General features: G+C 36.8%; 2 protein-coding genes across 3 annotated transcripts in view; one reads left to right on the top strand and one right to left on the bottom strand.

The window, feature by feature from the left end:
• Positions 1-25,112, top strand: part of cdh23 (cadherin-related 23) — a 226,438-nt gene that overhangs the window by 188,054 nt on the left and 13,272 nt on the right. For both annotated transcript variants that reach the window (XR_008156620.1, XM_052573041.1), the window contains exons 32-51: positions 212-313; positions 1,400-1,549; positions 1,636-1,764; positions 2,542-2,670; positions 3,325-3,552; positions 15,258-15,479; positions 16,874-16,993; positions 17,075-17,255; positions 17,377-17,510; positions 19,026-19,235; positions 19,336-19,443; positions 19,521-19,623; positions 20,558-20,683; positions 21,350-21,553; positions 21,957-22,415; positions 22,584-22,700; positions 23,428-23,652; positions 23,795-23,964; positions 24,608-24,745; positions 24,820-24,939. Coding sequence is in view for 1 of the 2 variants with exons in the window: in XM_052573041.1 (XP_052429001.1) it covers positions 212-313; positions 1,400-1,549; positions 1,636-1,764; positions 2,542-2,670; positions 3,325-3,552; positions 15,258-15,479; positions 16,874-16,993; positions 17,075-17,255; positions 17,377-17,510; positions 19,026-19,235; positions 19,336-19,443; positions 19,521-19,623; positions 20,558-20,683; positions 21,350-21,553; positions 21,957-22,415; positions 22,584-22,700; positions 23,428-23,652; positions 23,795-23,964; positions 24,608-24,745; positions 24,820-24,939 (3,375 nt within the window). In the remaining variant the exon portion in view is untranslated. The remainder of the gene's footprint in view (positions 1-211; positions 314-1,399; positions 1,550-1,635; positions 1,765-2,541; positions 2,671-3,324; positions 3,553-15,257; positions 15,480-16,873; positions 16,994-17,074; positions 17,256-17,376; positions 17,511-19,025; positions 19,236-19,335; positions 19,444-19,520; positions 19,624-20,557; positions 20,684-21,349; positions 21,554-21,956; positions 22,416-22,583; positions 22,701-23,427; positions 23,653-23,794; positions 23,965-24,607; positions 24,746-24,819; positions 24,940-25,112) is intronic.
• vsir (V-set immunoregulatory receptor) lies at positions 4,213-13,815 on the bottom strand. The gene is made up of 7 exons (XM_052573044.1): positions 13,546-13,815; positions 8,768-9,142; positions 8,619-8,681; positions 7,743-7,853; positions 7,507-7,534; positions 6,822-6,997; positions 4,213-5,674 (listed from the first exon to the last, which is right to left on the bottom strand). The coding sequence occupies exons 1-7, from the start codon at positions 13,598-13,600 to the stop codon at positions 5,640-5,642; spliced, it is 843 nt and encodes a 280-aa protein (XP_052429004.1). The 5' UTR covers positions 13,601-13,815; the 3' UTR covers positions 4,213-5,639.

The following is a 25,112-nucleotide window of genomic DNA, read 5'->3' as shown; positions in this document are numbered from 1 at the left end:
CACATGAACCTAAAAGTTAATATCCAATGAGTTTTCTTGCAAGGTAAAAATAAATAAATAAAATGAAGCCAGATAGTAGGGGAAAATGACACAGCATGGGTTTAGAATCGGTTTCTTTTACCAGCTTGACATGGTGAAAAATCCTGCTTGGTGTGAATAAATCAAGTGGCCAAAATTAGAATTAATTTTTAGTATTTTGTGTGCTGTACAGGGCCGTATTACTGTGACGGGACTGTTGGACAGAGAGCAGGCTGATTCATTCACTCTCACTGTTGTGGCCGATGATGGAGGACCCAAGAGAGACTCTACTGTGGTAATGAGTTTCTCTACGATCTGTTTAGTCTGTAGGCCAAACTCACTAAAGACCTACTGTAGAGAAGCACAAACAGTTGCTTCTTATTCTGAATTGTTTACAACATGATCATGTTAATTAAAGTAAGTTTTAAAGGAATAGTTAATCCAAAAATGCAGATTTGCTGAAAATGTACCCCCAGGCCATCCATGATGTAGATGAGGTTGTTTACTCAGAACAGATTTTTTGAGAAATGTAGCATCCCATCACTTGCTCACGAATGGGTCCTCTGCAGTGAATGGGTGCCATCAGAATGTGAGTCCAAACAGCTGATAAAAACATCACAATAATCCACAAATAATCCACATAACTCCAGTTCATCAATTAACATCTTGTGAATGCATGTTTGTAATAACCAAATCTATCATTAAAAGGTTTTCAAACTATTCCTTTCAGGCAAAATATAAGTCCTATATCCGTAACATTGCCTTTTCCTGTCAAAAAAGTCATCTCGTCTGAATCACGAGAGAAATATGCATCAAGTACTGTTTACAAGAGAAAACTGTTTTAAACAAATATGTTGGAGGATTTTGATGTGAGTGGACAACAGGGGATGGGCTTTTTTCACTGGATGAAGCATTATTATGGATTATGGACTCTTACTGCTCTTAATACTTTAGACACAAGCAACGGTTAAAAGTTTAAACACTGGAATAGTGTTTGTGGATTATTGTGATGTTTTTATCAGCTGCTTGGACTCTGCATTCTGACGGCACCCATTCACTTCAGAGGATCCATTGATGAACAAGTGATACAATACTAAATTGCTGTAAATCTTTTCTACAGAAGAAACAAACTTTCATTTCATTTTCCTTTAAAACTTCATGTCTGTGATAGTGATGTGAAATGTATATAATAATATGATTTTGATGTACTGTATAAATAGGTAATTTAACCAATTTTATTATTTTTTCTTATTTACTTCCTGATGCACATTTGTAGAAGGTGAGCGATTCTTATCCATCAGATGCTTTTAATGCAACGGATGTAAATATTCTACCAGAAAAATTGTTTTTAACATATCATTTGTCTTTATTCTTTTGACAGGTGTCAATAACCATTCTTGATGAGAATGACAACAGCCCAGAGTTTGACATCACTTCGGATTTGTCTGTGAATATTCCCGAAGACACACCAATTGGCCAGAGAGTTGCAGTCGTGTTGGCACGGGACAAAGATGCTGGAAGAAATGGACTGGTGAGGGAGAGAAATATTCAAAACAAAGTCAAATGAGTTGTCAATCATTTATAACCCCGCCTCCATCACACTCTTGTCTCCTTCAGGTGAATTTCACCTTGATCGCGGGGAACATGCAGGACGTGTTTAAGATCGACACAGCCAATAATACATATGGAGTAGTTTACTTGAATGCGCGTCTGGATCGTGAAGCCGTGGACCGTTACCTGCTTAAAGTGAGAGAAAAAGACTACAGACGTTATGGCTCTGTAACAAACTCTAGGGACATCCTAGACAACATTATTTATCGTATGCATGCTCCCTAGTTTGTAAAAGCCATGTAATATTAGACACATACATTGCTGTTCAAATGTGTCAGCAGGAGTCAGTAGTATTTTTTTTTTCCAAGAAATTAAGAATTTATTTTGTATGGCTGCATTAAATTGATCAAAAGTGGCGGTAAAGACATATATACATTATAAGAAAAAAAATATATAAATAAATTAAAAAAAAAAAAAAATATATATATATATATATATATATATATATATATATATATATATGTGACATTAAATAATACTGTTTGCATCACAGGAATATATTACATTTTAAAATATATTCAAATAGATAACGGATATTTAAACTGTTATAATTTTACATTACTGTTTTTACTATATTTTGATCAAATAAATGGAGAGTTGGTGAGCATAATAGAAAACTTAATACGTAACAAACTCAAACTTGAACGGTAATGAAATTTATTAATCAAAGTATAAAAAAAAAATAAAAAATAGGAAGCAGACATGTAGGCATCTCACTTTGAATAAGAAAATGTTGTTTGTCTAATCACTTCAGACAGAGCCATACATGGTCACAGTGTGTTGCGTGATTTTGAACATGTTTCCTTGTAAAGTTAAATATAGTACGCTTTGCATAATTAGTTCTGAGGTATATGTCTGTAGGTTTACTGATGTCCAAGTGGATTCCTGTGTTTGTTTATGTGTTTGGATCAGGTGCGGGCGATGGATAACGGTTCCCCTCCGAGGTTCACAGATGTGTCGCTCACGGTGAATATTCTGGATGTGAACGATAACCCTCCCGTGCTGCAGAGCCCTCGTGGGTACAACGTCAGCGTCAATGAGGTCAGAAGCACAGCACCTCCAACCAGTGACATCACAGATTCTGGGTGTTAATCCTTTAGATGTTTGCATGCAATACATCAAAAGTCAGGAGAAGTAGAATAAGCTTTCCAATGATGTATGGTTTGTTAGGATTAGAAAATATTTGAAATTCTGGAAAAAAAATCTAAATACTGAGAACATTGCCTTTAAAGTTGTCCAAATAAAGTCCTTGTATTGTATATTACTTATAAAAATGAAATTTTGGTATATTTACGGTAAGGAAATTTGCAAAATATCTTCATGGAACATGATCTTTACTTAATGTCCTAATGATTTTTGGCATAAAAGTCAAATCAATCATTCTGACCCATACAATGTATTTTTGGCTATTGCTACATATATACTTTAGAGACTTGAGACTGGTTTTGTGGTCTAGGGTCACATATGTACCATATATATACTGTAAATAAAAAATAAATATTGAAAAATAAAATAATATATAATATTATTATATATAATAATATAACCTAGTAATTCCCCATCTCCCACTTAGTTTCCTGTCACTTGTACACTGTCCTATGATAGTAAAGTCAAAAAATATTTTTAAAAAAGTGAGGAAATCTAATACATGAGATATGGCTGAAATAAGACTGGGTATATCTATGTGTGTTTTAGAATGTGGGTGGTGGTACGTCTGTCCTGCGTGTCATAGCGACAGATCGGGACATCGGAACCAACGCTATGCTGTCGTACTACATCACCGGTGGGAACCAGGACCTGACCTTCAGAATGGACCGTATGACGGGAGAGATAGTGACCCGACCGTCACCTCCTGACAGAGAAAAACAGCAGCAGTACACACTCACTGTGACTGTGGAAGATGATGGAATGCCGCCTTTATCAGTAAGTGTTTGTGTTGGCAGTCTGGTTTTTTCTTTGTAATCTATCATCAAAATAATCTCCACCTCAAATTTATTCACCATGGCCACATGGGTGAAGAAAAGTAATATATTACCAACATTTCAAGATCTAGTCAGATCCCAGTGGATTCAATAAAATCCCACTCTTACAGTAATACATCATACGTTTTTTCCTTTATCTTCTTACTCTAAATATAAGATACTACATTTACTCTTTAAAAAGCCTGCCTGAACAACTAAACAGCAAAAACAGGAAGCCACAACCTGCCTTGTTTCTGAAAAAGGAAGTTGCACTCGTAAGAGCTCGTTGATTCCTGTTGTGAACTTCACAGCAGTCTGGGTTTCATCAAGTGTGACTTTTCTAGTATCTGTATCCACTTTCTGCTCAAAAAGCTACTTATTTTAACCATATTTTAGGGATATGTTGACTTTTAAATAACTCCACTTAAACAGAGATGATACACTAACTTGAACAACAGCTTCATCCTAGTTAAAGTTTAACTTTTTTAATTGAAGTTGGGTAAGTTTCTGATAAAGGTTTATTGGCCCCGTCACCCATCAGTTGACTGACTGCTGTCTCATACGCTTCCGTGTGATTGAAGAGGAATATTTGTTGCATAAACACTGCACAAGGACTCTCGGCTCTCTCCAGAACTTTTTATTAGTTTGTATTTGTATAAAACAAGATATAAGCAATTGGTTTTTGATTGTACAAGCAGGTGTGCAATCAACAGCATTGCCACTGGAGCTACATATACGGTATTAACTTTGTACAGGCACATGTACAATTTCAAATGTACAAAATGGTTCAATTTATCAGCATATTTACCATATTAACAGTCATTCACCTACAAACCATCCATTCATACACACACAAACCAAGTTTTGGCACTCTTTATGGCAGTGGATTTAAATTCGTAAGCCTCCTGAAAACGTTTACCAGCTCTTTGCTTTCTTTTTTCTTTTTTTGATTTCTCAAGGGAAAATAATATAAACACACACACACACACACACACACACACACACACATAAGATAAAAATTCTATACAAAATAGATTGAAAAACTTCTTTTATGAACCCTCATGCCCCTTAAAGCCACATGTGACATTGGAGATGTAAGAGAGAGTGGCATTGTGTTTAATTGTCACCGATGTAACATTTACCACAAAACAATTTGCACCCATTCTGACAGAATGCATCATAAAGCTACATACATCATAAAAGCACCACACTCCCCGCAAGAGGGTTTTAAATAGCCCATTGTTTCTCAGCAGGTCTGATGGTGAGTGTACCGAGAACATCCTTTTTCCACCGTAACCTGCCGGTGCTGGTCTCAGTCTGGGCCCGTTTCATAAAGAAACTGTGTTGTCGATTATTTAACATTTTAAAACAAATACAGTCATTTGTGTATTCATTCGGCTCTCAAGTGGTTCTGAGATCTGCAGATTTTCCAGCCAAGCACCTCATCTGGGACCAGCACTGGCACCATTTCAGTGAGAAAGTGATAACTGAGTACTTTGGCACTGACAAGCAGAGTATGGAGGAAATATCTTTTGAGAAACTCAGTATTGAGATGGGTAAAACAGGAGTGAAGAATCAGGTATTAATACATCCTGACCCCTAGAAGTGAGCAGATGAACTGATTTTCATTGGGAAAGGAAGTGAGGATGGGGATAGACAGATTACAGAAGAAAGAAAGGGAATAAAACGGTCTTTTAAGTGCAACCACAGTGTAACTGACACACAAAGCACGTGATGAACACAAATGTGTGCAAACAGCTTAGCTGAAATCAAACTTTCAACTCAAAGCCACAAAAGAAAATTGTTGTGGATCCTCTTCACGAAATCGTGCTCTCCCTAGTGCCCTAACTTGTGCGGTTTTCCTTCTTGGGAAACCCATGTAAGGACAGTCAGTAGATAAGGGGTCCCACCGTAATAGCAGAGAGCTCAGTTCTCATTTTTTGGGGTGGGTCTCTCATCACTTTTGCAGAAGACAGGAAGAACAGAGGCATGATGATGTGGAGGAGATGGAAGAAGCACTCGATGTTCCTGGGGTGAGCGTGACACGTTTTAGTCCATTAAGTTGGGAGACTCAGGGATGGGTCCTGGAAAAATAATAGTACAATTATTAGCTTAAATTAATGTATGCATTTAGCAGACGCTTAAGCGACTTACAGCGCATTCAAGCTAACAGTTTTTACCTAACGTGTGTTCCCTGGGAATCGAACCCACAACCTTGTGCTGCTAATGCAATGCTCTACCACTTGAGCCACAGGAACACGTCGCTTAAATAAGCCATAATTTAGTTTAGTTACCATTTTTTCCCACCCTTTCTCTGATCTATATAATTAACAAGTCTGGTTTTGCTGCTGCACCTTTAAGACTCAGAAGTGAATTAAATGCCCTCTGTTTTGATTGTGTAAACTGAAATGTGTGCTGTTGCCAGGCTGTGTGGGTGGACCATATGTAAATGTGCCATTTTGAATCTTTTTGTAGTGTCTGTGGTATGAATGGGATGGTGTGGGAGCTTTGCATTATGAATAATAGTGTACTGGTGTGTTTACATATTAGTTTTAGATCGTCCATAAGTATTTTACATTTATGGATTCAATTTGCATTGCATTCAAGGTATACATTAAATCAAGTTTTTTCATTCTTTAGGAACTGAATGCATGATTTCAACACTGCTAGTGTCATGTTTTTCAAAGGAGAAATGATGGGTTTTTTATGCAGTTTATCTCAAAATCTAAAGGAAAACTGTTTCCTATGATATTTTAATGTCTTTAAGTCCTCACGAGATGAGAATTTACCCCATTTACTCTCCTTATACATATTTCTGGGCTTATTAAGAATATTTTACCCCAAATTCTCATTATCAAAATCATATATATTTATTTCGGTTTCTCAGAATCCAGTTTGCCGTCAGAGAAGCTGAAATGAGTGTTGTGAAATAAGGGAGAAAAGGGGAAATTGCCATTCTGCACATGACTGTGTATGTGTGGAGACAGAGCTGGACCTCATAGCGTTCACCTACACATACTGTAAGACTCATTTTCAATTGAAACTGTGGGTACATCCTGCGCCTACTATGAGGAAGAAAAAAGATCTGTCTGATGCATTTGTTTAAAATTGTGTATGTACCATTATTGTGTGTGTATCTGTTTGTATGTAGAGCTTCCCCAGATGCATAACAGTGACAAGCTTTAGCAATCTAGCTGTGTGTGTGTGTGTGTGTGTGTGTGAGAGTCATACCCTGTGAAGGAAAGAACAATTCTCCTTGTATGTTTGGAGAGAATGGAGTGCCGGGATCTGACAGGAGGTGGCGTCCTGTTTCAGATGACTGCCTCGTCATTATTTGGGATACAGTCCGGGGTTTAGGTTGTGGAGAATCGCCCAAAAACACTGGGTTCTCATGGGCCTGTGCTTCACTAGAGAGAGAGTGAGATTATACATTTATAAATATCATCCCAAAATCAAAAGCTGCTAATAATAAATAATATTGTGCATAAAATAAAACATAATGTGTGTATATATATATAATATTTAGCCTAATTTTAGGACTAATACTGTTTTTGCATTGTGAAATTTATGAACATTTAGTACATTTTAATAATTTTTCCTGTAAAAATCCTTAAAATCGTAAATAATAAAAAATCATTATATAATAAATAATTATTTAATGTGTAAATTACATTAGTTGTTGTACTGTCCCCAAGTCACAGTAATTATTTACTTTATTCTAGAACAAAAATTGGATTACAGTAATGAGAATCAACATAGAGAATAATTAAAATTCAAAAAATTATTTGGATGCATTTCAATAATGGGAATTTAGAAGGAAGATGTAGTTTATTTTCATAAAAAATCATGTCACCATACAAAAAAAAAATACAATCCCTTGTTTAGTCTGAGTATTTTGGTCACTGTGGAAACTCACCTGTCCATACGCACCAGCTCGTGTGCACCTGATAAAAACAGGAACAGGAAATGGTTCAAGGTTGAGAAAGGAAACACAGTCTCTTTAAAACAATAAGTGCAGCTACTGTACTCCCATCAGCTGTCTCTGCAGTGCAGGACATGTGCAGTGTTCTCTCGCATTCAATATAGGTCAGAGTAAGTGTGTGAGCAGTGCATGATTAAGTGTGCGTGTTGGGTGTGTGTGTGTGTACTCACGTCTGTGTCGCTCTACTGTTTGTCTCTGTCTGTAAACCAGCATCAGTATGAGCGGGAGGCACAGAATGAAAGCGACACAGGCTGCGATAGCCAGACCTTCAGCCACCGAGTCTGAAAAAGAAAAAAAAGAGACGTTACTGGTGGAAAGGAGAAAAGAATCAGTAGTGAAGTCACACTTAAGTGAAGCAAGACTAAAAAAATGCTTGATTGCTGTTGCACAAGATGCCAGTTTACATATATTACTGTATATAGAAAAACTAGCACAAGCACATCTACCAACCAAAACATTTAATAAATGTTATCTATTGAAACAATAGATTTTACTTCACTAAATACTCAGTATTGAAATTGCATTTGGGAATTTTAATTAAAGGGATATTTCACCCAAAAATGAAATTTTTGTCAACATTACTCACACTCAAGTCGTTTCAAACCTCTATGTGTTTCTGCTGCTGAACACAAAAGAAGATATTTTGAAGAATGTGGGTAACCAAACACTTTCTGGTCCTCATTGACTTCCATAGTATTTTTTTTTTTTTTTTTCATACTATGAAAGTCAATGGAGTCCAACAACTTTTTGATTACTTGCGTTCCTCAAAATATCTTCTTTTGTTTTCAGCAGAAGAAAGAAGCTCTGATGAGTAAATGATGACAGGATTTTTATTTTTGGGTGAACTATCCCTTTAAGTTATTATTGGGTCATTACATATGTCTTATTCCCACAACTCCAAAACAAAAATGGAAGCTAGTTCTCAGAAAAACCATAGCATCATTCAATTACAGATGCTACTTTGACAGATTTTCTAAAGTATGATTTACATACGTTTTATTACTTATTGGAGCTGTTGTATTATATGTGTGTGGCGTTAAACATACCATCTGAAGGAGTGTGAGACCACTCCGAACACTTCAGACTGCCATTGTGAGCCTGTCCCGTCGCTGTGGAAATGTGACATGTTAAGATCACACAAGAAGAGAGGGGATAACATAGACATCACACCTGACCTCTATCCTCGCTCACTTACATGGCACCACATTCAGGTAGATGAAGTCACGGGCCCCCTGCTCCACCTTTTGCTTGTTAAATTCCATAAGCAGACAGCAGTATTTGCCCTGGTCACTGTGCTTGATTTTCTGCAAGGTGATGGAGAAAGACTTGTTGCCTATGCCTGTGTATTCCACTCCCAGTGTGCGGTTGGAGTGACCGGACCCGCGAGGATGTTTGCCCTTGGGGCAGTGCTCCTGCGAGCGCGCTGTGAAGAGCCAGGTGTTCCACATCTTGTCTGTCGAATGAGCCTTGGCTCCAGACTGAAGACACGTCATAGTGACATCAGTCCCTTCAAGACACTCGTAGACCCGATGGGGCACAGAGATACTGAATGAGTGATGCTCACAGCTCACTGGAGAGACAGAGAGAGAGAGAGAAAAAAAATTAATATATATATATATACTTTTTATATTAGATGTGTATGATGTTTTGGATCTTCGTGCCCAGCTTAATTAGTACAGACAACTGTAAAGATGCTGTAACTTGATTTCCCCCAAAATATATATATATATATATAGACATATAAAATCAATTATTTTACCATTTATTTGAAATCAACGAAGGTCTTATGAAATGCTTGCTTGAAATCGGTGCTTTTTAACTCCATTCACATCAGTACCTGTTTAAGACTTGCATACTAAAATTGTATACTAGACTAGTATAACAGTAATAATTTTTTTTTTTTTAAACAAGCTTTGTGAAACTTGGATGTGCTCTGTGGATGAAAAGCATTTCCACCACATTACTGAACAAACAGACTTCAGTCCTCTGCTGTTATTGTTTCTTATTTCCATAACAGTTTTTGTTTAACTTTTATTGTGTGTGTGTGTGTGTGTGTGTGTGTGTGTGTGTGCGTACACGTATTTAGAGGGGTGGCACATTGAGTTTCCTATCCTGTTTTAGACAAAACAGACCTACAACCTAATCACACATACAGACCCTGTGAACCAGAACTGAATGTTTACTAACCAGACTGATGAAATGGGAAAGACCCAGATTTCTCATGAATGGATAAATATTTCCTATATTTATGAATGACTGACCTAGATATTGACTGCTTGAATGCATGGTCGCCTGTCTTTCTGTGCCACCCTCTACTATCACGTAAAGAAATATGTGTAGTTGGCCTAAATGTGTGTAAACAGTTCTTTATTTAAGATGCCCCGGGTGACTGAAATGTACATTGCTTAAATCTATGGGCATGCATGTGTGTCAGGAAGAGTAATAGGAAATGGCGTCTTTGTGATAAAGTACACTCAGGGCGGTGTTTCCTTTCCTGTCTCTCTTTCATAGACACAATACAGTTCTAACCCCATCCGCCCTCATATTCCCAATCAGCATTCATAATTATCCGGTCCAGGGCTCAATTTTCCACCCCTTGAGATCCTGTGCTGGGAATCTGCTCTGACACCTGCCAGGGGTGTCTGGATGAAATACTACCCTGCACTCTGGACATAAACGTGCTGCCGCTGAGTTTGGGGTCGGGACTGGATCAAAGGCATGTTAGAAAGTGTTTTGAAGACAGAGCCAATCCAAACTGTTGCTAAAAGAATAAAAGAAAGGTTCAAAACGATGTAAACACAATTCAGATTTAATGTTGACTGATAGGCTACATAGCTTGAATTGAGCCCAGAACATTCTCAGATTCATCTGACAGAGAGAAATAATAATAAAACGTTCCCTGCTTGAGGGCATCTGTCTGCAAATGTGTTTATCTGTGAAGTCAGCACAAAAGCATCTGTTATACAGAATTTACATGGACATCAGAATCCACCCTGCACTTTGTTATTGATATTTGAAGAATAACTTCTAGATACATATTACTGATATTAGAAGAATCACATTTACATGCCACTGTGTCTTGAATGTGCTTTAATTTTTAGAAAGGATGTGTGTGAACCGTTGCACAACCACTGAAACCCCTTAAAAGATATTTTGCCACATTACAAAGAAACTTAATGTTGATTTATGCTGCTAAGATCCAAAAGGGAACCAATAAAATATAGTCATTTTATGCAATAGTTTTAAGTTGTACACTGATCAGGGTTTCTCTAAAATTGTTCACCTGATAAATGCCAAACCTGCTGTGATGCATCTAAAGACACTCGATTGAAAATGAACTTAAAGGACATTTGAGAGTTTTTTTTAGGGGAGATTATCAGTCAATTTCACATTATTCCTCACACCGCCGAGCTTCAAGAAGCAACCTAAAGCATCATAAAAGAAGTCCAGGTTCTCTGAAGATATATGATATATTGTGAACTACTTTTACAATATGTTATGCTGCTTTTTGTCCTTTTTGAAGCTTGACAGTATGTAAAGTGACAAAATGTGAAGTGACATTCAGCCAAGTATGGTGACCCATACTCAGAATTCATGCTCTGCATTTAATCTATCCAAAGTGTATACACACAGAGCAGTGAAAACACACACTGTGAACACACACCCGGAGCAGTGTATGCATGTATATATAAAAAAGAGCAACTCAGACACTGGGCTTCATGGAAAACAATAATACACAAGGTCACGAGAAGTGCATTTTTGTTTGTGTCAACTGTTACCTGAAGAAAGAACCCTGTTTCTATACCCCCTCCTACATGCTATTCTCATTTTTCACTATCACTGTTTGTGTAAGAGCCTCATTAAAAGGTGTTAATGAAAGCCATAGGGGTCTAAGAACCTCCCTCCCATCTGCAGACAAAGCATGACTCTAGGTACCGTCCAGTTTCAACTGAAACCTGCAGATCAGGATCTGCCCTCCCTCAACTTCACATATTGTTTTAGTGATAGATGATTTTACATTTCCAGAAGCCAAAATCATTTATATCCCTGTGGATTTTCTGTGCTGATTTGTGTTTGAAATTATGAGCATTTTTAGTAAGCAATAGCAATGTTTCCTTTAGCTAGCAACATTAATGCTCATCGTTGAATCATCCATACTCCCATATGTTATTTTTATCTTAGTTCTTAATTAATAATTTTCTCCTCTTCATATTTGTGGACTGTGGATGTAGACTCTCAGGGGGGATTACAAACCCAGGGGGTCAGGGATGTAACCCTGGTGTAATATTAATGGTCTCATTCCATCTGGGATCCTTTCCTTTCTGTGTGTCTCCCTGTCTCTCTCCAATAAATATATGCTCTCTATCTCTGTTTAAAACACATCTTGTCTTCTCAGGCCTGGTTAGGATGAAACCACCAGGTTTCCTCACTCATGGAATCGATACCCCCTGGTTTGGAGAACTGACCTGACAGCTTCTCTCTTGAAACAAGCCACACACACTGCCACTCACTGAAGATCCACATATCACACTGTCTAGCTTTAGACCAACCACAGTAAAATTGGCAAACATCAATAGGCTTATTAACTAAATAATAAACCAGCCAATGTCTGTGAATTAATGGCTTCATCTGCAAACTGACGCTGGGTAAATTGAGCTGAAACATTTTTATATACAGCCTCATATACCATTAGTTTTGGCAACAGACACTTTCATGTGATTTTACTCTTCTTTTATTTTATTTTTTTGTTTGTTTTGTTTTTTGGTCTAGGCTTCTCTGATTGGCTGAGAGGGAGGTTGTTTAAATAAGGAAGTATCAAATTATAGCTGAGTATAAACAAGATAGAAATGCTACATTAATAACACAAATTGTTCAGTCTTTTCACCATCATCGACTATTTTGTAATAACTCACGAGTTTTGACGGAACCACGTCACATATTATTTAAATATGATGTGGAGTGTGTACTTTGTTTTTCTTTTCAACTTTTTTAACGTCTGTTAAATTCGGGGCAAGGCGGCACATCGTGATTATAGCGTTTAATAATACTAAAATAAGTATAGGAGACGTTAACTCATTTTGCGTAACTGAATTTAGAATAGGCTACTGCTGTTGACCAACTTAGCTAATGAATATTAATTAGACACGCCGACCCTATTAATATTCACAAGCTAAGTCTTCAGCATTGTAGGATTCGCTAGCTGTGTAATGTTCGCTAACGCTGAAGCCAATCAGCTAGGCTTATTAGATAACCTAATTGAATTAATTAATATTCATGAAGAACTGAGGCTGTCGTCACAACAGCATTATAATGATTTCCTCTACGCTCGAGAAAAGCTTAGCGACTGGATACACCAAAACATTAATGTTCTTGTCAGTATGATTTCTCCAAATATGTACATAACGTTACTTGACCTAAATTTGCACGGCTTTCAACCACAAAAGTAAATTAAAAGGAGCAGATGAACTTAATTGTGAGGAAAGCAGCGATTTGTAGAATTGTGTAAAGTAATATAAGTAGCGTTAGAGTTGTAATATACGCAATAGATCACGAACTATGACAGATACGGTCTTTTTGTAGAGTTGAGTGTTGATTTCAGGCGAGAACTTGAGCGGACGACAAGGTTTTTGTTTTTTGTTTTTAGTTTTAAAACAAGATGACACACGTCCGTGCAGCCTTGAGGACGTTCTACAAGTTAACGTTAAGTAAAACAAATGTCAGAATCAGGGTCGTTTACGCAGAACACGCTCGAAACGCAACGGCGTTTTAAAAAACGCAGGGTTTGGAAACGCGTCTGTAAAACGTGGACCACGATATTAAAACGCTTGCAAAAGGTGCAAAACGCGACTGACAGCCAAATACGTCAGTGTGACGCATTTGTACACAGAACAGTTATTAAAAAAACAGCGCAATGCAAGAGCGCGTTCTGTATGACTAACGTTAGTCCAGAAATAAAGTCCAGAGTAGATTTACCTTGAACCGCAGAAAAGAGATGAACGAAGAGCAACACAGCGCAAAATACATCCATCAGTCCTGATCTCCTGTAAGCGTACACGAAGCTGTTGAAATGTCTTCACTTTATGTCCAAAGTCCTCTACAGTTTCTCCAGCTGGGGTGACAGAAATCTTATGTAGCTAGTCTTCCTCTTATTCCCGTGTATTGTGAACTGCTTCTCTTTGGGCTCTTACAGTTAGTAACTTCTCAGTATCATACCAGAAGTAAAGCAGTTAGACGAGAAGCCCTACTATACTAACTAGTCATTTTCCCTCCTCCTTCCAATTCTCTCACTCCTCCCACATACAGTAGCTACAACTTCAACTTGCTTTTTTGTTGATGCAAATAATAGGTCATCTACTTCTATAATGACGTATGTGAAATAATAAACAAATTATATTGGTTTTGAAGTGTGAAGTTTGAAACTGTTTATTTTATTTTATTTTAAATAATATTTTATCTAATGGTTATGTAAACTGATCGAATTGTATTTTTTTTAAACATAATTAATTCATTTTCATCGTTTTTTTTGTGTAATATTTAGTAATATAATTAAAGAAAAAAAAGGTCCATCTACTAATATACTGACATGTAAAATAATGAAATATAACTGATGATTTGGTTTCTAACGTGATTTAAAAATAAATAAATAATGTTAATCTTAATGTTAATATAAATTATCTACTTACATTGAATTATAATAATTATTGTAAAAAATATATCATTTTCATTTATTTATTTGTGTATTTTTAGTAATATGTGGGCTAGTTAGTCCCATATAATTAATTCATTAATACATGTTATTGTAATTATTGTTAATAATAATTATATTTAACTCCACATTTACACATTTTTGAATTTTTAAGGGTTTCTTGACATTTATTTTTCTGCATTAAAAATGTATATACGTATTAACATATATAATCTGAATGAAAAAAAATTTTTTTTTTTAATCATGCAGATACAATTTTCTAATTTTATTTGACTTTAGTACATATATAAATTAATATTTGAAACGTGTTTATAATATCACACACATAATTTTTTATCTAATAATATAAATAAAAATGTAAAATTTCCTTTATGTTTTAGGGTGGCTGTCCTGTCCCCCTCAGGGGTTTAATCAGCAGACAAAGATCAGTTTTATACAGACTTTGGATGTCTCAGAATTTTATAATATGTTCCTCTTGAGACCATATTTAGAATTTTTGTCATACTGTAGCTGGCCAAATGTGGGTTCCAGTTTTCATGAGAACTCCTTGAGTGGGGATCTGATACCTGTCGATAGTTTTCGATGCCAGAGAAAATGCACACATCAGTAAACTCCTGCCACAACACACGCAGGTCATCACGTTATGTAAATAACATTCAAACTTGCTACACTAGTTCACCATGATACCACGAGATAAAGCTTACTCCACATGTACAGTATAGTCTGTTCAGAAGAAAACATGCAAATACTAATCCAAAGGCCATAATCTTTGCTCTAATAACAGATACTGTATGTGGCATGTTTACAGACGAGTAACAGATTCTGTAACATATGATTGATTGATTGACTGATTGAAATGGGCCATATTTTGATTAGTTTTTTTTTACATATATCTGTCCCGCTGGATTCCCGTAGTTATTACTGTAAAATATTACAAGTATTTCATCTTTTATTGTCTGTCTGTCATCCGTTTCCACAGGCGTCCACCACCGTTTGGGTCCGTATAATTGATGAAAACGACAACGCGCCTGAGTTTCCGGAGGAAGAGTATGTGACGGAGCTCAGAGAGGGGCCAAACACAGTTGGAGCCATTATCGCAAAGGTTACAGCCATCGACCCTGATGAAGATCTCAACGGAACCATCCGTTATGCCATCTCCAATGGCAACCTGGCCCAGACGTTCCAGATCAATAGCATAACGGTGAGGGGGTCCGAGAGTAACAGACACGAACCCAGGATTGGTTTAGAGACACTGACGTCTTTATTGTCATTATATAGATATTACATTTTTTCTCAATTGTATCTGTGCAATTTTAACTTTTATTTGAATGGTCCCCTAATATTCAGGACAGTAGTCAGTGGGTATTTATCAACTGCTTTTAAACTGTTTCCTCAAATCCTAAATATGGTGCTAAAACCTTGATGCACATACATGTACTGTATAAGTTGTTATTTATTTATTATTACTTACCATATGTGACCCTGGACAACAAAACCAGTCATAAGGGTCAGTTCCATCTGAATAAATCAGGGTTTACATTTATTGTTAGGAGAGGCCCAGATATTTGGCCCAGATACAACTGTTTGAAAATCTGCAAAAAATCGAAATATTGAGAAAATCGCCTTTGAAGTTGTCCAAATTAAATTCTTAGCAATGCATATTACTAATCAATAAATACATTTTGATATATTTACGTCTAGAAATGTACAAAATATCTTCATGAAAGATGATCTTTACTTAATATCCTAATGATTTTTGGAATAAAAGAAAAATCTGTTATTTTGACCCATACAATGTATTGCTGGCTATTGCTACAAATATACCTGTGCTACTTTTGACTGGTTTTGTGGTCCAGGGTCTGCATTATTATTTTAACCCAACCAGTAATTTTAAAATTTAAATACTCTGAGTTTGCATAGATTACATTGATAACACATTTGCATAATGACCTGAGTAAACACAGTAGATTATATTGGGTTTTCCTGTAAATGAGCCTGAAAAGGCCAATATAAGTGTAAACAATGAAATAGTGACAAATACTGAATGCAAAACCTTTGTGGTCAAAAATAGTATATTTCATGCAGTCAATAAGATTTTTTAAATGTATGCTTACCAAGGCTGCATTAATTAGATAAAAAAAATACATTAAAAACAGTAATATTTTCAAACATTATTGCAATTTAAAATAACACTTTCCTGTTTGAATGTTTAATTTTCGGCATCAGTCTTCAGTGTCACATGATCCTTCAGAAATCATTCTAGTATGCTGATTTGCATTTCTTAATATTATCAGTGTTGAAAACATTTTTAATGTATATATTATATATAATATATTTATTTTGCGCAAACGCAAACTGTGATATAAAATCCTTTGATGAAATGAAAGGTTAAATGCACAGCATTTATTTGAAATAGAAATCTTTTGTAGCATTATAAATGTAGATTTTGATCAATTTAATGCATCCTTGCTGAATAAAAGTATATTTAAAATGTTCAAAAGAGTCTTGATAGTTTACAAAAGATTCCAAAGAATGATTTATATATTCCACTGCAGTGCGTGTTCAAATTGTGTTTTTGTTTGTGTGTGTTCACAGGGTCAGATTGTAGTCATTAAGGAGCTGGATTATGAGATCAGTAATGGTCATTATGTGCTGACGGTCACAGCCACAGATCAATGTCCTTTACCTCAGCTCAGACGGACCTCCAGCACCACAGTGAGTTCATATCTGCTACACACACGTGTGCAGTCCTCACCATTCCTTTATATCACACTCTCACACTGTCCTGTACCGCAGGTCCTGGTGAATGTGGTAGATGTGAACGATAACGCACCCATCTTCCCAAGACCATTCGAAGGTCCGTTTGATATCACAGAGGGGCAGCCGGGTCCACGTGTGTTGACCGTTAAAGCCACGGACGCCGACTCGGGATCCAATGGAAAAGTGGAGTATAGCATCACCGCAGGAGACCTGAAAAGTGTGTGTGATAGACAGCGGATTCAGATTCAATCAGAAAAATCATTAGTGTTGATATTTACTGTGTTTTTGGTCTGCCTTTAAACATGTGTTGTGCCTTTCTTTCTGTCTCTCTTTCCCAGATGAGTTTGTAATTTCATCTGTTGAAGGAGAGTTAAGAGTGAGGAGAGATGTAGAGCTGGACAGAGAAACTATTTCCTATTACAACATCACCATTACTGCCAAAGATCTGGGAACGCCAGCGCTCAGCTCTACGGTAAACACCCCCACACACATTCAGTTCATATTCTTCTACTTTGCAAAAAAATTATGAACTGATGGGAAAGTACATGCTTTTGAGGAGGTGGAAACACAATGTGCCTTTAATTGGGACATACTAAATTGCACTGTGACACCACAAACCTCTTTGCATTGTAGGTAAGCATCAAGCTAAATGAATTGGTATTTGTAATTACTAAAATTCATTGTTATTATTTTAGTTTGATGTTAATCTATTTACAAACCACATCTTTTGTCACTAGAACTTCACGGTTGATCTAATTAGAACTGAAAATTGAAGTTGAAACTGAAAAGTCAGCAATTTAATTAGATATGTGGCTTGTGTGTTTCAAAATGAGGTGGCATTGGGTTCTTTTGCGAAAGAGCTACTTTTGCAAAAATAATTTGTTCTCTGAGAAGCTTGGTTCACAGTAAATGCTGCTCTCCATAGACTCATCTGTGCATCTGCTCTGAGTTTGGGTCACTTAAAACATGCATTTGGGAATGCAACATATGCCAGCCGTCTTCATTTGAAATGAGAAGTGCTTATAATCCATCTGTTGGGCCTCCCTGTAGTACACCAAAATAAAAGTTAGATGGTTTTAACATTTGAAAATTAAAATAAAAAAAGTGTTAAAAAGTTATTATTATTATTATTATTATTATTATTATTATTATTATTATTATTATTATTATTATTATTATTATATTGTTTTTCCTAAATAATCAGTGTTATTTTACAGTGCAGTAGCAATATTTCCTTTCTCTATTTTAAAACAAATGAACACAGCAAATGTCTTCTAAGTGATGATTCTAATTCCCGTATAAGCTCATTAAAGAAGTGAAGGCTGTTTGCTTGTTTTTATTGGGTTTTCTTTTCTTTTTCTCTTTCAGATTGTGAATTATTAATAATTGCTGTTGATCTAAAAACAATAAAGTTGATAAAAAAATAAAAATAAAAAGCTTAAAAATTTTTAATTAAATCAACAAATAACTTTTAAACACACACACACACACACACACACACACATATATATAGATATTATATATATATATATATATATTAGTAAAATATTACCATAGCAATATATTTCTTTCATATTTTATTTTATATTATTATTATTATTATTTTCTACTGATATATAATCACAAAACATTTTGGCCAAATTGTGAAACCATACAAACAAACACTGCAAACATGGAACTTTAAAACAAAGAATAAGTGCAATTTCAATTTGTATCAGAAAGAACACAATTACATTTTTCCTTAAATCCCCATTTTCCCATTCCTTTTCTGTTCTTTCGCCACAGTAGAAAACATAAAAAGGAAATGCTTCAAATCTATAAATCATGCATGATCATACACACTTTTAAATAAGGAAATGGCATGTTTCAAGCCACATTAATTCATTTATTTGATACTATTTAGTATAGTTTAAATGCAAATTCATATTCACTGAATCACTTAAAAATTTCCCATAATTCATTTGGTGGTTTTGTATTTCCCTGTCAGGTGGTAGTGGGCATTCAGGTGTTGGACATTAATGATAACGACCCCATCCTGCTCAACTTACCCCATAACACCAGCGTGAGCGAGGGAGCACCGGTCCAGACCTCCATCACTCAAGTGCGGGCACAAGACTTGGACAGCGGCCGCAACGCTCTCCTCACATACAGCATCACGGCCGGCAACAGTGATGGATCATTCTACATTAATGAGACCGTAAGAAACAGAGGGATGTTGGGAAGAAGAGAATAAGATGTAATGTAAAGATGTAAATAATAATGTACGAGTGAACAAACCAATGTTCTCTTCCCATCAGTCAGGTGTGGTTCAGGTGAACAGGCCGCTGGACAGAGAGAGAGTGACCGAATACAGCCTCACCATCACCGTCAAAGACAACCCAGACAACCCTCGCATCGCACGCAGGGTAAATAACACAGCATTTCCAGCTTTCACAGCACCATGAGCTGAACACTGTCATGAGACTCTTTTCTCTCTGCTCAGGACTCAGAGTTGTTGGTGGTGACAGTGCTGGATGTGAATGACAACAGGCCCATCTTCACCCAATCCAGCTACAGGGGCGAGATCAGTGAAAACTCACCCACAGGTTCTCGTTAACCACATCCTGATTCTCAGAAATGAAGATCGTGTAGAGATCCTCTATTCAAAGACAGGGCAGAGAAGAAAAGCTTTTTTCTTCTGCGTTGATTGCTTTTGTCATACCAAATCTTTTAAAACACAAGCTTGTTGCACTGTTAAAACACTGTACAACTTTCAGAACTCAGAACAAAAATGCCATATTATTAACCAAATTGGCAAAAGTGGCTTGTTCTGAATCTTCAGATTTCTGACATTTGATGTTAACACTTGATTATCACTCGCATAATGCAATCTAGAACCCATAAATAGGCTCAAGTCTTAAAGGATAACAATTGACAAGTCAGATTACATTTTTATAAACAGTGCAAATTGTCATTATTCAGCTTAATGTTGATTCTGTTCAGTAACAGGGATAATGTTGCAAAGTGCAGCACTTATAAAACAAGTTCAATTCAGCAATAAGCAGGCCTACAGAAGATAATTCAGCTCGATTCAGTTCAATATTGATTCATTTCTGATTAATAGGATATGAATCTGATCAATTAATTTAATTCAGGAATAAGACAGTAATACATTTATAGTGTCATTCAAGTTTTGTTCTCATCTGAGTGCAGTCAAATCAGTAACATTTTCTTTTAAACCCCAACTGAGCAAGATATTTGGTAAACGGTGTGATTCGAGATTTCAGGTGGCATCACAAGTATGACATTATTAATTAATCATGAAAGTAAGCATGAAAAACTAGATTATGACTCTCTTGGTCAGCCGAAGTGGACTAACATAACATACTCTGAAGGGAAATAAATACGGGATGTACAGTGATGGTCATGACTCTTTAAAACATGAGATCAGAGCTGAACCTCTGTAGCCAAATCTCTGAACCTCTCTCTCTCTCTCTCTCTCTCTCTCTCTCTCTCTCTCTCTGTCCATCTGTCTACCAGGCACCACTGTGTTGATTCTAAACGGCCCAGTCCTAGCAGAGGACAAAGACATTGGGGAGAATGCAGTGGTGAGGTATCGTCTTCTGGGAACCAGAGTGGACCTCTTCACCATAGACTCCCGCACAGGTCTGACGTTCAGCACAGATGCTATGCGTTATGTCTGTTTTGTTTTCATGTTTTCCAAAATTGAAGGCCTCATTACTTTTTAAAGAAGATATGTTGATATTTTCAAGAGATGATATCAAGAGGCCAATATTCAGTTTTAATGCTCACCTTGATGTAGGTTTTTTTTTTCTGTAAGTGCAGTGCATTACTTTACTTTACTTTAACTTTACTGTACTTTACTTTAGACATCAAATGGAACTGGAAAAATAAAAACAGATTTCCTAAACGTTCCCCATCTGCTATTGGTAGAAAAACAGATAAACTCAAGCCATTTGTAAAGCTAGTTTTGCTATGTCAGGTTGGTTGGGATAGAGTTTGCACTATTTAGTTTGCTTATAGTTGTCTTTTTGAAGAGTATATTCAATTGAGAAAGTATTTTAACATGAAATGATTTGAACCTTTCATACAATCTTTTTTCAAAGTTGGTTATAAATTGGTCTTTTTACCTATAATTAAATGGCCTTAAAATGAATTCCTTTAAACATGCAGATATTTCATATCTGTGGTATCAGTTATACAAGATAACAGTCCTCCCACCGTTCATACACCCACAGAGTTTCTGGTAATCAAGCACTACTCCCGCTCATGACACGTCCTCTTCCCCACCCCCTCTCTCTGTTTCTCTAGGGGTGGTATCAGTGCGTGGGGGTGCTGTGCTGGACCGGGAGGCCTTCTCTGTGCCGCGGGTGGAGCTGTTTCTGCTTGGGGAGGATGTGGGAGGTTTAAACAGCACCGTTCCGCTTACTATCACCATCCTTGACGTAAATGACAACCCACCTGTCTTCAATCCATCCAGTTTCAGTGTACGCCTGCCAGAAAACAGCCCCACAGGTGAGAAGCTAGTTTACTCTGGTTTGTTGGGCCCTATTGTGGTGTTATTGGAAGTGTGTTGTTGTTGTTATAAATTAATAAAAATTCATACAAATAATGGTATTTGCGAGTTAGTTTTTTTTTTTTAAGTATTTTTTATAATTTTATAAGATTATTTATTTACAAATGTATTACTTTTAATGTATATATGTTTCTAAATTTAAATAACGCTGAAAAAAAATAAATAAATAAGAGAAATATAAATGCAAATATTGCATGAAAAACAGAAATTATAAATACCTGAGAAAACAAAATGAGAAAACAAACCAGAATCATTAGATTTATTTAAATGCTAAAATTGCTTAAACTAAAAAGGTATACGTATACGAGAGTGTGTTTTATTTATTATTGTGTGTATTTTCAGGTGTGGTAGTAACGCAGCTCTCGGCGACTGATGCTGATGCGGGCTCTAACGGTTGGCTGCAGTATCGCTTAGACAGCGGCGCTCAGGACCGTTTCATCGTTGATGCTCTGTCAGGTGCTGTTGTGGTCGGCAATGCTACGCTGGATCGAGAGGAGCGTAGCTCGTACCGTCTAGTTGTCATAGCAGCTGACCGAGGCACACCCTCTCTCTCGGGAACGGCGACATTAACTGTCGTTCTAGACGATGTCAACGACTCCCGTCCTCGTTTCATAAGGCCTGTGCAGACCATCAGCGTTAACGAGTCAACACCGCCAGGAGAGGTCGTAGCTACGCTCACAGCTGAGGACCCTGATCTACGACCTCGCCTGGAGTATTACATCATCTCTGTGGAAGCAAAGGATGATGGGAATAATCCAGTGGATGGGCTGCAGCAGTCATTTGGAATTGACTTTTACACAGGTGAGCGATTATGTCGTAAAATACATCATATGTAGATCTTAATTTGGAATTCAGCAGCTAAACATTTTCATTAAAAAAATTAATTTTCTATGGAGAAAATGAATGTGATTTTTACTTCCGAGAACCATTTTGTGCTGTGTTGATATTTGTGTCCATCTTTATTCTCAGGTGCTGTTTTCGTACGAAACCCCTTAAACCGAGAGCTGGTTGCCACTTTTGAGATCATTGTATCAGTCCATGACAACGCCAGTGATATTATTGACATGTCCGTCAGTGTACCCAACGGTAAGAAAGATCTTTACTTTCCATATTTCTCTCCAACAAATTTTTACATTTTTTCATCTATTTAATTTGCCCACCCTCAGGTCACCCAAGATGTAGAAGAGTTTGTTCAATGGAGCAGATTTGGAGAATTTAAATTTGAATTTAAATAAACAAAGGATCCTCTGCAGTGAATGGGTGCCGTCAGAATGAGTCCAAACAGCTGATAAAAACATCACAGTAATCCACACCACTCCAGTCCATCAATTAATGTCTCATGAAGTGAAAAGGTGGTTTATTGCAAATATTCTTGTTGCTTATTAACATTACTTGTGGATTATTGTGATGTTTTGAGCAGCTTTTCGAACTCTCGTTCTGACGGGACCCATTCATTACAGAAAATCCATTGGTGAGCAAGTGATATAATGTTAAATTTCTCCAAATATGTTCAGATAGAGAAACAAAAACTCATTTACATCTACAACTATTACTTTAAGATTGCTCATGTTGCATTCTATTGAAAAGACCAGTATGTGCTCTGGGACACCATGTCCACACCAGGTTTACCAATGAGCTTGACCAGCAATGTTAAGCAGGTTTGCCAGAAACCATGCTGGTAACCAACTTCCAGTCTGTCAGGTTTTCCTTGATTCCATGATTGCCAATCTTGACCAGCACTAAACCAGCATGAGAGGGGATGCTATCCTATTTCCAGGAAGTTAACTAATCTAAATGTTATTTCTGTCCACAGCTAAATTGACCATCAACGTGCTGGATGTGAATGACAATGCTCCTCGTTTTCGTCCTTTCGGGGTATCGAACTTCTCCGAGAGTATTCTGGAGGGTGCCGTGCCTGGTACCACACTGCTGTCGGTGACGGCTGTGGATCCCGATAAAGGGCCCAACGGTCAGATCATCTATCAGCTCCTACACCTGCCCCGTGGAGACTACATAAGACTTGAAGACCCATCTACAGGTTACACACATAAACACTTTCACATTTCTTCAACATTCTGTTGACATTAACCTTAAACACTAAGAAACTGAAGCTTGAAAAATGGGTTTTGCCGATTAAGTTTTATCTCTAATCTGCATGATGCATGCATCACTATCGACAGGTAAAATTGTGGCCAATCGGACGGTGGATTATGAACAAGTGCAGTGGTTAAACTTCACAGTGCGTGCTCAGGATCATGGCACGCCTCCTCGTTTTGCTGAACTTCCTGTCTATCTGCGGATTGTTGATGTCAATGACAACAACCCAGTCTTTCGACAACCTTTATATCAGGTAAATCAGTTCAGACCAGAGAAACAGGGTACTGTGCAGATTGAATGTGCTTCTTTTCTGCTCAATTCAGGAAGTGTTTTAATTCTGATATTACAGATGTGAAGCTCATGCAGTGGGTTCAAAGTTTGACACTTTAGTGAAAATTCTTCTGGGTTGCTTTTTGCAAAATCTTAAAGACTAATTATTATAGTAACTACTCATTTTAAATATGGTCAGTAATTATTTATTGCTGTTATTTAGTTAGAAGTCTTTATGCATTTTCTAATACCTGTTACTTTTCAAAATCAGTTTATTTCAGGATGTAAATGGGATTTTGCTTATAGGGCTTTCACAGTTTCCACAAAAAAAAAAACATTAAGCAGCACAACATTGATAATAATAAGAAATGTTTCTTGAGAACCAATTCAGCATATTTTAAAGATTTCTGAACGATCATGTGACACTAAAGACTTGAGTATTGATACTGGAAATTCAGCTTGGCATCACAAGAATAAATAAAATATTTTAAAAAAATTGTTTAAATTGTAATAATATTTCACACAGTATTAGAGTTTTTTTCTATATCTTTCGTCAAATCTAGCTTTGATGTACGTAAAGTAGGAAGCCTTTAAACCAAAGATTTTGTGTATGCTTGTGTGTGCAGAAGTCTGTTTTCGAGGATGTTGCACTCGGCACTATTATTGTAAGTGTGAGTGCGACAGATGCAGACTCTGGCCTGTTCTCTGTCATTGAATACGGCCTAGTGGATGGAGAGGGCAGGTTCGGCATCACACCCACTACGGTGAGTGTGTTTGGTGTGAAAACAAGACAAATACAATAACAAATGCCATCTATAATATCACTTCTGTCATTCAGGGGGACATCTACGTCCTGTCTGCCCTGGACAGAGAGACCAAGGACCGTTACACACTCACAGCCTACGCCAGAGACAACCCTGGAGGCAGCCCCAACAACCGCAGAGAAAACTCTGTGCAGGTACGTGCAATGTGTGGATGAGCTGAAAAAATATGCTATTACCTTAGAAATCATATGATCCACATCACTTCATAGTTATTACTTTTCTAAACTCAAATGTAGGAACTTGGAGGCACCATATGTTGCCCTTTATACATTTTTTTAGATCCTGCTCATTTCAGACACAAAAAGAT

The sequence above is a fragment of the Carassius gibelio genome, chromosome B13 (genome assembly GCF_023724105.1).
Source record: "Carassius gibelio isolate Cgi1373 ecotype wild population from Czech Republic chromosome B13, carGib1.2-hapl.c, whole genome shotgun sequence".
In the NCBI taxonomy this organism is placed as follows: Eukaryota; Metazoa; Chordata; class Actinopteri; order Cypriniformes; family Cyprinidae; genus Carassius; species Carassius gibelio.
The sequence above is the reverse complement of the archived record's forward strand: the minus strand, read 5'-3'. Positions and strand labels throughout refer to the sequence as shown.

Coding starts and splice junctions, on each gene's coding strand:
- vsir (XM_052573044.1), bottom strand. CDS start 13,600: ATGGATGTATTTTGCGCTGTGTTGCTCTTCGTTCATCTCTTTTCTGCG. Junction 6,998..7,506: donor GAGCTGGTGCGTATGGACAG/GTGAGTTTCCAC, acceptor CTCTCTCTCTAG/TGAAGCACAGGCCCATGAGA. Junction 5,675..6,821: donor ATTGTTCTTTCCTTCACAGG/GTATGACTCTCA, acceptor TTATTTTTCCAG/GACCCATCCCTGAGTCTCCC.